Source organism: Glycine soja, chromosome 8 (assembly GCF_004193775.1).
Source record: "Glycine soja cultivar W05 chromosome 8, ASM419377v2, whole genome shotgun sequence".
NCBI classification, from domain to species: Eukaryota; Viridiplantae; Streptophyta; class Magnoliopsida; order Fabales; family Fabaceae; genus Glycine; species Glycine soja.
Window position 1 is genome coordinate 12,387,523 of NC_041009.1, and position 14,782 is coordinate 12,402,304.

A 14,782-nucleotide genomic window follows, 5' to 3' on the forward strand; every position below is an offset into this window, starting at 1 on the left:
GCCTTCGCCCGCTACCACTCTTGGAAGTTGGAATAATATTTTTCTTTATAAGCAAATTGTACTATGAAGTATTTCATAAGTTAATAACTTAATATCCATATTTAATAAAAAATTACATAAGATTTTTTTTGTGTGTGATTGATATGACATTTCAATACACTATTAGATCAATATTTTTATTACATATAAACATACACAAATATTTAATGATTAAAAATATTATTGTAAATAACATAAGAATGCTAACAATATATACTCTAATATATGCTTTTAAACACACTATTATTAATTAAAATATAATAAAAATTATAAAATTATAAGTGAAATTAAATAAATAAAAAATGAAACTCATCAAAATTTTAATATATATTTAATATTTTCACACATTATCATAAATACGTAATTTTAATATATCTAGTATTCTTTTTATTAAGTTAAAGGGTGTTTGTTTCAAGGAATAAAAGAAGATTATTGGAAAAGTAAATTTGGAAGTGTCACATGCTTGGTATAAATTTTATTAAAACATTGTTAGAAGTTATTGATTCATAAATATATATTATTACTTTTTTTTTATCAAAAAGACAAGTATCGTCTTAATTTATTTTTTATTTTTTATTGAAAATGTTGTATATGAGATTCTCACGTGAATGAAAGTTATTTTCCACAATAAGTATCTAATTCCTAAATAATTAATGAAAATAAATTATTCATTATTTCTATTATAACTAATATAAACTTCTTACACGAGTTATTCATTCACGTTAATGTAAAATTGATTCTGCAGTTTACATTGGCCGTATGCATCTGACCGAGTAGGGCACATGTCCTTTCCTTCCATCACAACGTGTCATTCGGATCCGGTGAAGTATGTGCCACGTCATGATTTGGACATTATTGTCATTTCAAATACATTAGGATTCTTTAAGTCCCAGTTGAGTTCCCACCAAAGTCCAAACCTTTGGTTTAGATACACACGAAACGTTCAACCGCACACAACACAACACAACGTTTGAGCAATTGAACAAGCAAAGAAGGCTCCTTGAACAGGACAAAACAAAACAAACTGGTCTTGTTGTGTTGAGCCTAATTGCTATCAATATTCAATATTTTATACTATTCTTTATTCTTATTCTTCCAGTTATATGGTAAGGATAGGTTGTGGATATCGTTGGATATGCTTCATATCTTCTTTTTTATCAGTGTCCATTGATTTTTTTTTTCCAAGTCACTATCTTGTGGTTTTCTTTCTTTCTGTTGTGGCCAAGTTGGGTTGGATAATTGGATTCTTTGGTGTCTGTGTATGTGACTGTGAAAAGGATGTGTCTTTGATGATGATGATGATGGGGTGCTTTTGCTAGCTTCACTTTCTTCTTCCTGTGTACGTGATCAAAATTCATCTAGTGGAATTTTGTAAATTTTTCTTTGCATGTTTCTGAATTTTGTTGTGATTCTGGGTTTTCGAAAAAAGGTGGTGTTTGATGGTTGCGGGGGCGTGGCTTTTGTTTTTGCTTGATCACTAGTCAATTTTTTTGTTGAATTCAGAGGGGTGTCAATGAAATTGATAGTATTTTCCATTGGTTGTGTTGTGTTTCTTTATCTTTTTAAGGATATTTTGTTCTACTTAGTAGAGATTGTTGGGTTATGGGGTTTGCTTTCCATGTATTAAGTTTTCTGATATGACGATTATGATCTGTTTCAACCTATAGCAAATAAGGTTACATAATATAACCGATGGAGTGAATTTGGGGGGAAGTTTTCCTGTGATTTCACTTTTTTTCTTAGGGTTGACCAATATGGCATTAAAATTGAAGTTTCAATGAATAACTTGGTTACAAAGAAAATTGCTTCTATGTGGCTCAAATTTCAGTACCCTTCACGATTGGTTGCTTTGAGCTTTCTTTTATTCTTGATTGGGATTCCAATCCATCCTTTGTTGTTTCCTTGCCCAATTTTGTTATATTGTTAAAACTCAAATATATTGTATTGCTTGCCACAAGATCAGTGCACATTGTTGATCTATTGAAGAATATTTTATAATATAGGCATCCTTTATGGACTATAATGGCATATGACTTAGGGATTTGCAGCTTCATGTTTGAAAACTTACCTTGTTGTAGAGAAACTCTTTGAACTGTCTAAATTTGAGACATCGGAAGAAATTTTTTGTCAGGAATAGGATTCATTTCCCCCTTTCATGAGTAGGGGAAATTCCTTTTGCAAATAGTATGATTTATCAGTATCATCCTTCCTGTAACGTATAATGGTTGAAAATTTTCATTTATGCCTGAAAAGTTGGTTATTTTGGCTTAGTTTTATCAAAGGGATGCTTTTTAAAGTTATACACTAAATGAAGGAGGAATCAAAATGTGCAATTTCCTTTCATTTTAACTGTTAGGTTTGTGGTTTTACTTGTTCTATATGAGATAAGATGTAAAAATATGAAATGAGACGGAAATTTAAAAGGATTGCAAGCTAAAGTCTCTCATTTATTTGTTTCAGGTTTGTATTTGCTAATAGCTCCCATCAAAGGCCCAAAAATGGGTACCATCGTTGAAGCAGATAACACATATACCAAGATCCTAGGAAGATGGCCAGTCTTTTATTATGGCATGGGACACATGCTCAATGACATAACTGCTGCTTGTTGGTTCACATATTTATTATTGTTCTTGACAGATATTGGACTTTCACCAAGGTGCATTTTATGAATTCTTTTTCGCTCATCAACTAGTTTAGCTAAGTTTTGTATTATAATAGCTTGTTGATTGATGTAACTGAAAGATCAAAATTTGAAAGAGTTGGGATGTCACTAAAGATTTGGTTAGGTACAAATCCAATTGATAGGTTGGGTGGAAGTAGCCTGAGATTCTTCGGTCTTACTCTTGTGTAATAAAGACCTGACATATTTAAACTATATTACAATATTTAAATGGTTGGTGGACAAGCAAGTTATTTTTATAAATTGTAATAGCAGTTATTACATAAACAAGATAATTGGTAATAACAAGGTGCGGTAGACTGGCCTCAGTTGGCATAGATGCTTTAGTTGTGTTTAGTAGTGAACTTGTGAAACATACTATGATGGAAACCTTGGGCTGAATTATGTAGGGGAATAGGTGGATCTGTGTTAGAAGTAACCTAGTGGTGTGACTGAGACTATCTCTGGTAGGAGAAATTGACATTTCTCTGTTTTTGCTTAATATTCAATAATATTTTCCATTATCAATTTTTGTTATCTTCATTCTCTACATTTATAATTCTACCTTACTACATCATTTTCTTCATTCAAGTCTGCTTCTAGTAATATGTATATATCCTTCTATAGAAAATATGTTGCACGCAATTTGGACGGTTAATGGTGCAATGTTATGCAACAGCCAACAGAAGCACGAACAAAAAGGAGAAAGAACGAGTCACTGGTTTAGATTGTTAACTAAACACCTCTGACATAGCAGGGTAGTGAAAATACAAGTACAAGACCCCAAGGAGAGTGTCAATTCACTATTCCTAAGACCTGAAAAATAACTGATGACCTTTCAACACCTCTGTTTCCTTCCTAAAAAATCCATATTCCCTAAGACTCATATGTAACAAATCCTCACTAACATGCACCTGGATACAGATCACATTCTTTCTTCCTTCTTGCATACTGCCATGATCCCTTAGTCATATTTGGATCTGCTACAATATTAGAAGGTCCATCTTGTTTAGGCCCAACAAATACCTGCATTTCTTTTGGGCTCACATACAATTAAAATTTTTCAAGATGTGAAACATTCAATTATCAAGCACATGATGCTTACAAAAAAATCTGTTGGATACTTCCATATTTCATGTTTTTGACATTTCTTTGTTCCCATTTCATAGGAATGCAGCTGTTGTGATGCTTTCTGGTCAAGTGGCTGATGGATTTGTCACCATATTTGTTGGTGAACTGGTATTTAAGCCTTATTTTCCCCCTTCGTTCTAGGGAAATATTTCCCATGCTTCTGTCACTAAACATTACATTTGCTTGGCCTTCCTTTTTTTTTTGTTGATTTTTTCTCCTTGTGTTGTTGTCTCCCTGGGGGTGGGGGAGTGTATAGCTTTAGCCTGTGTAATAACTGAGTAACCAGATCTTCTGTTTTGGAGACTAAGCTGAGTTTACTTGATGGTTTTCTTCATAGCTCATATATCTTATAAACCTTCACTGTCACATAAAACCGTTAAGTTCACTTAAATTCTTTAGTTATGTCATCGTAATACCTATTTAATGATTTTATCTAGAAGTAACATGAAGTAAAGAATCCAAGAAAGTTGAACAAAATCAATTGTGTTTTTCTTTGGTGCTACACTTTTCCCTGATCTTATTCTGTGCTTTCAGACCTTATTTTTGATTGACATGTTAATTTCCGTTGTCTTGCTTGATAGATAGACAGGTTTGGACACTTCAAGATATGGCATGGTGCTGGATCTTTATTGGTGGCAATTTCATTTTCTTCTGTTTTTGGTGGTTGTTTACCATGCAAACTGTTTAGTTCCAATTCAGGTACTTTTGAAACTTTGAGTTACAGCATGTATGCAGCAATCTTCAATGTGGGCTGGGCCGCTACTCAGGTTTCACACATGTAATAATTTCCTCTGATTCATCTTTTCCATTTGATGCTGAAAATTAAAACCATAAGTTTGAATGCCAAATTAGAAGTGGTTGGCTGGTTTGGTTACTTATAAAATGATATTCCAACTTGTGCTCTTGGTAACTTAAACTTTAAATTTGAAGTATCTAAACATCATTGACCTTTTGATAGTTATGTGATATCTATATTGGGATAAGCCATAATTTTGTTGAGAAAAGCCATTCAAATGAAAGGATGATGACTGGTATGTGGTTTTCTTGGTGATGTTGGTGGAATATTTAATGCAACAATGATGCCTGATTTTTGTTATTTCATCTTTAATTGCTAGTGGTAATTACTTCTTCAGTAACCAAGTCTTGAAATGATATGAGGCAATATTCATTTATAAACCAAGTGTCCAAGTAACACCAGTGAACTCTGCAATCTGACACTTTACATGTATAAAAGAATAATCAAATGAAAAAGAAAAGGTTCCTAGCCCTTCAATTTAACTTTATGTTCATCAGTGTCTTCTTTGATTGCTCTTTTGAAGGTCCATGGTGAGTTGCATCACGCTGAACTCTACAAGCAGAGTGGCACTGGCTAGCTGTCGCAATGCTTTTACCATGGTAAGTTCTAGTGAAATTTCCATAGAAATCAATAATATGTTAATATGAATTACTAATGTATACAACTAACTATCTTTGAAGGTTGCCAACCTGAGCCTGTATGCAGTTGCATTGATAGTATTCAGTGTCATCAATGGAAAAACACATGATGATGTTGAAAATCAGGTATGTTAGATTGTAATTATTTGGATCCATCTTTAATCAGCTGCTGTCAAGCATAATCACTTTTTACTCCTCCAAATGAGCAGTACCGCTGGATTGCATATCTGTCAATTTTTATTGGATGTTGCTTTGTGGGCGTATTTCATCTTGCAACCAAAGAGCCCAGGTGTGCTTCTTGGCTTACTGCTGTTATTATTCATGGATTAAAGCCTATTGCTATTCACAGACAATAGTAGACATACTGTATGTCTGGAAAGATGTTCTTGTACATACTATTTATAATATCAAGATGCTATATGAGGCAGTTGTAAATATGAAGAAAAGCAATGCTTGAATAACCCCTTTGAAGCCAGATTAAATGAAAATATTAAAAATATTGATGTTTACCTTGTAAAGAAATTCTGAAAGAAAATGTAGACTTGGTATGAGAGCAAGCTTATAATTGTATAACTTCAACTAAACAAAGCACACTATCATCATTGATGCTAGTCAATTACATCCCTCTCAAAACTATTGTAAAATAGCTTGCTTGAGCAGTTTAGCTACTATTTTAGTATTTAGTGATTTTCTTCTGTTTTCTTCATAGATTGAAGGTGGGTGTACATGGAATGGTTCATGCAAGGATTTCATGGGATTACTGGTTCAAGAGAATTCTATATTATCAGGTTGCTCTTGTTTATGTTCTTACAAGATTGGTTCTCAACGTTTCACAGGTTAGCACACAGTTTCTTTCTTGCTTATTTATTTTCATTATCTTGTAAGAGGACTGGCTTGATATGTTTAGGCTATGCTATATGTTAGATATAGTGCATGAGGAAGACACTCATTCAGGAGCATAATTAAAAAGAAACTGAAACTTCATGCCTGCATTTGAATTTCCAATGAAGCATAACAATAATATTATGGTATATGAACATTTTGATACCAAAATGACTTCTTTTTCAGGCATACCTTGCTTTCTTTGTCATCAATGACCTACAAATGGCCCAATCAGCCAAAGCTTTGGTAATCTACAAATTTTGTCCATTTTAAGTTCATTGTAGTTCATTTAGCTTCAAATAATTTGAAGTTTGAATGATGGCATGGCTGATTACACTGCCTGATGATGTTTTACATAGGTTCCTGCTCTCATATACATCTGCAGCTTTGTTGTGTCTATAGCATTACAGGTTTCCTCATTAAATAAGTATCCTTAATGGATATCTTTGTATATTACATTTCCTTTGCCAATCTCCGATTCTTCACTGTTAACTTAATCTAACCTTTGTAGGAGATTGCATGGACTGGCCGAATGCTTAAGGCCTACTACTCTGCTGGATGCATTCTTTGGATTTTTTGTGGTGCAGTGATCCTTCTTTTAACCACAAATATGAGTTATGTCATGTACATAGTATCGGTATTCATTGGCATAGCAAATGCTCTCATGATGGTATGATGTAATCTTTACTTCATTAAATTGACAAAAGTAAAAGAAATATACTTCTCTTGTTTTCCACATTTTGAAGCTCATTTCTCTTTGATGACATATTGGACATAGTTGTACTAGTGTACAGTTGTAAAACTATTTTACTTGTTCATTAGACATAACAACATGAGTCAATAAGAGTAAACAAGTGCTCAAATTTGTCTTCCCCCCCTCCTCCCCTTTCCCTTGAACCAATTGCACTGTGAAGTTGGCACTTTTCAGGTTGATGTTGATTTCTAAATAATTTTAAATTGGTTATTAGTATAAGAGACATGTGAGATGGTTTCTTGGTTTAAGTTTTTTAACCCTCCTATCTAACAAAGTATTATAAATATATCCTTCATAAACTCCAGCAGTCACAGTTCAAGCTATTATGATTTAGTGTTTTTAATGTACGTACATATCCATTGGTTTTTATAATAGGTAACTGGAGTAAGCATGCAGAATTTTCTCATTGGAGAGAACCTTAATGGTTGTGCATTTGTTGTTGGATCATTGAGTTTTTTGGACAAAATTTCATGTGGGCTTGCTTTATATGTTCTTCAGTCAAACCAAAGTAAGTTTCTTAAATTTCTTTCATATTGAACATTATATGTCTATTGTTTCGTAAACAGCATTGTTACTAATCATATCATTTTTCTAATCATCATATATTGTTCAAATCATCAATGTAGATCTCTCTCCGCAGCTCCAGGCAACAACCCAATTCCCCTTTTCTGTTACAAGGATTGGTTTGGGTCTTGTTCCTGCATTTTGTGCACTAGTTGGGGTGGTAGTGACTTGCACCATGGATTTCCACAATCCTTCAAAGTCTTTGACGGCACCACTATTAGCCTAGCTGTGTCATTGATCATAATTATTCTCCTTTCTCTAACATACAAAGGTAAATGGTTATATCATACTTGGAGAAATTTCAGCTGCTCGGACCCATTGGAAAATTCAAGCAGCAAGTAGTACTGAGAATATTCACTTTATAGTTTATATATATGTATAATCTTGTATATTTATTGAATTATTAATTGTTACAAATATTATATGTCAAATGTATATAACGTGTCCACATTTTATTAAAATGTAACATTCACAGTTTCGTGAACTTCTCGTTGACGATCTGAGAAATGGAAAATAGTTACTATGAATTATGTGTTGCAAGTTTATTTCCAACTAAAGTTCTGCATGACCAGTCAGATAAGTAGGGAGATAGATTTCTTTCAACATTTTTTTAAAGGCAAATAGATAATTTTATTAATATGACCAATATCATCTTTCGGCATTATTTAAGTTGGAAAATTCTATCATTTTCAAATCTCAATTTAAATTAGAAAAATAAACAAGTGCCCCAAATGTATTATTATGGGGGTAAAATTACTTTAAACTATTCTCATGACAAGTTGAAGACAAGGGTGAGGAGAAATAACTATTCTCACTACCCAATTTGTTAAGACTACCAACTTTCTCTTCTGCCCACTCTCCAAATTGTTCTCACCCCCTCTCCTTTCACTCATTCTTCTTCCCACATCCAAATTGCACCAACCTTGAATGATCATTGTCCCTCATCTCCAACGCCACCCACACCATCAAAACCTGACCCCATGACTTCCCACTCCCCTGACCATGTGTTGTTCTCCACTGTCACCCATGACTACGCTACTGCGTTGTCCACCTAAACTCACAAGATCTATCGTCCACCTTCCTTCGCCATCGGGCCACCTCGACCCCATTGAGATCTGTGTCGCGTCACCCCAATGAAGAAATCGTGGTCGTCCTTTGTTTGAGTTTGCATTCATTGGGTTTGTGGTGTCAGGATGGTTTGGTTTTTGGTGGTGTGCTGATTTGTTGGTGGTTGTGATCAACCAAAGCATACTTTCATTTTAGTATGCCAGGAAAAAAAAACACAAAGGAAACATAATTTTGTTATACATTGGACATATAATTTTACTTTACATCAGAAATATGTTTTCATTTAATTTTTGTCACCCCTTTAGTGAACAATAGAAACACATTTAGGCTGCACAATATACAAAGAAATGATGTTTTTGTTGTTTAATTTTTTTTCTCACCCATAAGATAATACAATGAAACTAGATTCTGCTGTTATAAAATTATATATCATGCTTACGTGAAAAGGGTATTTTTGAAAATAAGTGAAAAAACTACCCACGTGGATAGTGAGAATAACATTTTGATGGTGTGAATAGTAGCTCCCAAGAGTGAAGGTTCTATAGCTGACTCAACCAATAATATAGATTTAAGTTCAGGCCCATGCTACTTATACCTGCTTTTTTTTTTCACGTTTGCTTAATTTCTTTTAATTTTTTATAAAATACTATTTATGGAAAATTTTCGCAATGTAATTTTTTTTATATATTATGAAAGTTAGGATTTTGTAAGATAATTTGTTACATTATGAAAAAATAGTTTTGATAATGTATAAAAAATTATATTATGAAAATTAGTTTTGACAACTTATTAAATCAAATTAATTATAAAAATTGTGCCAACAAGTACATAGATAAAATGATGTTTGGTTGTTCTAGTTTAACTATTGATCTTGAATTCAAGCCTTAGGTATGAAGTTATGTTAAATATTTAAATGGATATATGCATAATACTTGAATCGAACATGATTATTTTCAATTGATGATACCTCTTTTTTAGATTAAAATATTATAAAAATAATTTTTTGCAATGTGTTAAAATATAATTATATTACAAAAATTAGATATGCTGAAAAATGAGGGTATGTAAGTGAGGAAGGATACATATTTTGGAAATATTAAAAAAAAATTGAAAGTGTGAAGAGTGAAAAAAAGAATGTGAATATTATGGTCCATAATTTAGTTTATGATTATCTTATATAGTTTATGATAATCCAATTTTAAACGAGCATGCAACAAGTATGTTATCAACTTGTAATATTTTTTTTATCCATAAAAATAAAAAATAAGTATAGAAAATTTATAACAACTCACGTATTTTACCAACAACTTCCTTCTTAGTCAACCCGCAATGCTTATGAAAGGCTTATAAAAGTTTAATCCCGTTAACATTAATTAAATATATACGTATTTATCTTTTATGGTTGGTTAACTATTTAGTCTAACCGAGTAAACAAAAAAACTATTTAGTCTAACTATTAAGGTATTTCATTCTTACTAGAGAAGGTCTAGGCCGATCTAACATACTCTTAAACTTAAAGTAAACTTTGAAGTAGTGAGATTTCTTTATAAGTGATAATAATATTTTTTGATAAAAACATATTAATGATATTTTTATGGACTAATTTTTTTGAAAAATGATATATTAAGATATTAAACTGGCACTTAAGTATCAAACTTTTATACTTACACTACGTAATAGCTTTTACACTTAAGTATCAATTGTAGAATTGAAAGTTTTCATAATTATGGATTAAGTTTATAAAGTTCTATGCAAATAAAAAAAATAATCGATACTTCATCATTATATTTTATCTGAATTATTTTTTAAAAATGTAAATCAATGCCTATTACTAAATAACATACAAAAAAATTGTGCAAATTTATGTTAAGTCTGATGATATACATAATTAGGAAGACATTATTATTTCTCTAAAAAAAAAGACATTATTAAATGACTCCATTACAAATCCAAGTTAGATCATCCAACCATTAAATCACTGTGCCGCAAGGTGAAGAAAACAACAACAAAAAAATACTTCTTCCTCTCCCTCCCAGCTTTTATTATTTTATCCTATCACAAAAGAAGAAAAAATGATAGAAATTGAACTATAATTTTTACCTAATATTCGAGAGGCGGATGTAGTCAAGTAGATTAAGGCAATGAATCATGGAATCATCAAATAAAGGGCTTAATTTTCGTCGTTGTCACATAATTAAATCTAAATGAAAAATAAAAAGATCACACAACACATTAATTATTAATATGTAAAATCCAACGAAGCTGTCAAACTCAGTTTCGTTGCATGACTTATACGTGCATTAGCTTTCCCCAGGCTATAAATTGATGGTAGCTCAAATGGCCATTTTGAAGTGTCGGTTGGAAACATTAATCAAAATGTCTTAGTTTCTAAACTTCCTTTTTTCCACTCAATTATTTTTTGTACATATTTGTAACCCTTGTGGCTCTAGTCTTGTGTTCCTATCATCACACTATTCCTATAAACTTACAAATCACGAAATGTAAACAAAATGCTGTCCAATTTGATAAACTTTGAAAAACAATACTTGTACAGTAAAGGTACCTATAGTGGCAATTGGCACCTTAAGAACTTGCAAGGAAAGGAAGCACTACTGGGTCATTTTAGGAACCTCTATCCATAAGAAAAGTATTAAAAAGAAAAAAAAAATGAGGGCCTTTCTTTTAATAGATCCATAACAAGGATTTGATTGGCTATAAAAGATGAAAAGAGACTTATATTTCATTTTGATATATATAAACCTTCCATACCCAAAAAATTGGCGATTGCTTTTGCTATCATGGTCCTTGTCTATCCTTATTTGAAACTTGAGATTTTTCGTCTATCTCTATTCACCATTTTTCTGTCTTGCTAAATTGTTCTTTTCTCACCTCAAATGTTGAGCTTTGCAGCAGAAAAACACATCCGAAAAAAATCATCCTTAACATTCTAACAGTTGAAACTTTTTTAATGTAAAACCTGACAGTTTTGCATTCTGAGGTGAGAAACACATATTACAGAAAACATAAAGCATAAACTACTTGCATATATAGTGTGAAGGAAACTCCACAGAAGAATTCAAAACTAACAAATTACCATTGTTATACCACAAAATGGAGAAAGGGGCATGAAATTGTTGACAATGAAAATACTAGTATTAGAAAAACTATCATATTAAAAACATATATTTGAATGATACAATTGATCATATATAAAATATAATAAGCCATATGCATGAATAAGGGATACACAAATGATAAGAATAACATGAGATCGATCGAGAAATAAAAGCTAAGGTATTTTGTTGGCCAAAACATAAGCACATAATAATAGTACATAGAAATTATAGATCAACCAACCAAATTAATAACCAGCTAGTAAAACTCCAAAAATTTTCCCTGGCTAAGTTGATAACTTGAAAACAGGTTTTTTCCCAGCATCACCTCCTAGATGAGGATCACGCTTAGCCTTCATCAAATGCCCCAAAACTTTGGCGTAGCGACGCACCAACTTCTTGAACTTCAAGCCTTGGAGGTTGTCTTTATTCTGTTGCATCCTAACCAGCTGAAGATTATGCTGCTTCTCTTCCTCAGTGAAATGTTCACCAAGTGAGTTCCTTGATCCTCCTTTGCCACCTCTCTCATGATCATCACTATTATTATCATTATTATTGTTATTATTGTTACCCTTTTTCTTTGCTTCTTTGTGATCATCATCTCCTATGATGAGTTGCTTCAAGCTTTTGTGGTCACTCTCACCACCACCCTCTTTCACCTCATCAGCAATAGAAACATTAGTTTGAGAAGATTTTGTTTCCACTGTGACATGAACATGAACATCCTTTGGTGTTGTTGCTTCATCATCCATTTCTGATTTGGTTTTCTCATTGCCTTGCACTGGAAATTGTTGTTGTTGTTGTTGTTGTTGTTTCCTTGTTCTTCTTGACATGGTGATGTCATAGTGACGTTTTGCTGCAGGAGATTGAACCTCCATTAATTTTGCTATCTGGGAAATTTACTATGATGATAATCTCTAACAAGTCTCTCTTCACTAATTTTTGTGTGGTGAAATCTCTCAAAGGGAAGAAGCCATCATGGCTATAGCTGCACCTCTTAGACAGCAAGATCACTCTTGCAAGAAGAGAAATGTTCACTTTCTTAAAGAGCAACCAAAGGGGGTTGGTTTGGTTAGTTTAATTAGAGGCCTTTCAAAAAGGTGAAATGTCTGTTTTGTTGTCCATGTGTGAAAGTTGAAAGATTAACATGCCAATGAAGCTGAAGAAAATGAAGTGGGGGAAGTGTCACCAAACTTTAGAAAATTCACTATAATGGGCCAATACATGCTCCTTGGGCCTATGTCTGGAACTTCTTTACGTACGGTTGATTTATTTGGAGGTTTAGAATTTTTTTTTTATTCACCAATATTAGTGGTTAGTTTTTATTAGAATATTAGTGTTGGAGAGATTTAAACTCACAGCTTCTCTCCTCCTTTTGCCTTAAACTCTCCTTCTCCATCACCAATGTCAAACCAATCTTATAACTTCTAAAGGTTTAAAAAGGCTAATACATATTACACTTTACATCGTCTTATTGATTAAAATTTATCGAAAAACATAATTTTTGGTGGTCTCACTATTTATTTAATGTGACTCTTCTAATTTTATAATTTTTAATAAATTATAATTTCTAAAACGTGTTAGAAGAAATACATTAAAAAATGTCTTACTAGCATTTTTCTTAAAAGGTTTTTGAGAGTATTTATCTTTCATTTCACTATATTACATTTATTAATTTTTTTATCATATCATTTATCACATCTATTTCCCTTCCTTTATTTTATTTTATTTCTCCATTTCTTTCTTCCTTCGGCTCATGCTTCCCAATTTTGGTGTACTTTAACTTTTTTCCCCTTTATTTTCCCTCTCTTTATCTACACTGAGTAGGTAGCTTTGCAGCTTTCAGGTGAAGTGGGAGCTAATGACCCTTCAATCCACATCCATCATAGCTCCTCACCCCATGATTTTCTATTTCCCTGGCCATATGGTAAGGTAGTAGATGGGACAGGTAAAAACCGGAATTAGAATAAGGTCTAGTCTTGCATATATAATGCATTAAATGAACATTGCTTAATGTGTGCATGTGGTTAAGTCTTTGGGTGTTTTGTTTGTTGTAGTAGTTCAGTAGAAAGTCAGCGTTTTGCTAGGTATAGTTAAGTTCGTTACCTTTGAGCTAACTGTCTATAGTTGCCAAAAACAGATGACACATAATCTATTTGTGTATGAAGGTAAGAGTTATGCTTCTTTCCTCCTTTCTAAGTCACTGAAAAGGGTACTAGAAGAAGGTGTGATAGGGTTGTACTTCCTAATTTGAAATTCATGATAATCTCCTCTCTCCAAAGTACTGAATTACATGTTAGTGTCATGTTATTATGAGAGGGATAAAACAAAAATTTTCATTTAAAAAAACAGTTCACAAGTTTTATCTAGAATAATTTGTGGTTTTCTAACTTAAAACGATTTTTTTTTATTGTGACATAGTCTTAAGAAAAATGAGAAAGATGCATTTCCAAATGCAGCATTGTGATATAAATATTAAAAAAATATAAGTATAACGGGTCAGAAAAGAGATATAAAAATAAAGAAATTAAAGGCAACATATCTCAATATTTTTTTAAAAAAATGGTGAAAGTCTTTCTATTCTACGCCCATATTTTCATCAAAATCCACCCTGATAGACCCGGCACTAAAGTAGAGATATCAAATCACCATATGTAAGAAGCTTTTTTTTTTGTTCTGTAACTCATAAAAGGCACTTTGTTGTTTAAAATTGGAAATCAATTCAAAATTTGTTCAAATACGAATTCTAGTGTACAAAATAGTTGCTTAACGATCTGTAAATAACTTCTATTGAAACATTTTTAAATTACATAGAATTCAATTGAAAAACTGTGTTTACTTCATCAAACATGTATTCTTTTGATTTTTCTATATATATATATATATATATATATATATAATCCTCACTCCCAAATTTTCAATCAAAATTCTGAATCAATCGATTCAAAGGTCCAACACCCACATGTAATTGGGTCTGCAGAAACAAGTCCCATACAAACTCCAACCCATGCTTAGTAGTTAGCAAGCGTATATGGGCCCCTTCATCCCCACCCCACGTTCTCACAGACAACAGTAAACAATCACCAAACCTAAACTAACAACACATTAAATTAGTGTACAAGAATTATAAATTTTACA

At 32.2% G+C, this 14,782-nt stretch overlaps 2 protein-coding genes across 5 annotated transcripts; one reads left to right on the forward strand and one right to left on the reverse strand.

The window, feature by feature from the left end:
• Positions 1-951: 951 nt before the first annotated feature.
• On the forward strand, positions 952-7,990 carry LOC114422025 (major facilitator superfamily domain-containing protein 12-like). 4 transcript variants are annotated; one of them, XM_028388196.1, is made up of 13 exons: positions 952-1,145; positions 2,500-2,695; positions 3,868-3,937; positions 4,411-4,607; positions 5,149-5,224; positions 5,306-5,389; positions 5,473-5,552; positions 5,973-6,099; positions 6,332-6,391; positions 6,505-6,555; positions 6,657-6,815; positions 7,275-7,407; positions 7,526-7,990. In XM_028388196.1, the coding sequence occupies exons 2-13, from the start codon at positions 2,538-2,540 to the stop codon at positions 7,687-7,689; spliced, it is 1,359 nt and encodes a 452-aa protein (XP_028243997.1). In that variant the 5' UTR covers positions 952-1,145; positions 2,500-2,537; the 3' UTR covers positions 7,690-7,990. The 4 variants fall into 4 exon arrangements, with proteins under 4 accessions (XP_028243997.1, XP_028243998.1, XP_028243999.1 ...); XM_028388197.1 differs by lacking the exon at positions 952-1,145 and adding an exon at positions 1,154-1,378; XM_028388198.1 differs by lacking the exon at positions 952-1,145 and adding an exon at positions 1,385-2,395.
• A 3,674-nt stretch (positions 7,991-11,664) lies between these two features.
• LOC114423861 (nuA4 complex subunit EAF3 homolog) lies at positions 11,665-12,765 on the reverse strand. Its single transcript, XM_028390764.1, has one exon. The coding sequence runs from the start codon at positions 12,520-12,522 to the stop codon at positions 11,932-11,934; it is 591 nt and encodes a 196-aa protein (XP_028246565.1). The 5' UTR covers positions 12,523-12,765; the 3' UTR covers positions 11,665-11,931.
• Between the last annotated feature and the right edge of the window lie 2,017 nt (positions 12,766-14,782).

What these genes read in the sequence shown, in the direction of transcription:
- LOC114422025 (XM_028388196.1), top strand. Translation starts at nt 2,538, where the DNA reads ATGGGTACCATCGTTGAAGCAGATAACACATATACCAAGATCCTAGGA. An exon ending in TTGTGTCTATAGCATTACAG is followed by an intron (nt 6,556 to 6,656) that starts GTTTCCTCATTA and finishes TAACCTTTGTAG; the next exon opens with GAGATTGCATGGACTGGCCG. An exon ending in TAGCAAATGCTCTCATGATG is followed by an intron (nt 6,816 to 7,274) that starts GTATGATGTAAT and finishes TTTTTATAATAG; the next exon opens with GTAACTGGAGTAAGCATGCA.
- LOC114423861 (XM_028390764.1), bottom strand. Translation starts at nt 12,522, where the DNA reads ATGGAGGTTCAATCTCCTGCAGCAAAACGTCACTATGACATCACCATG.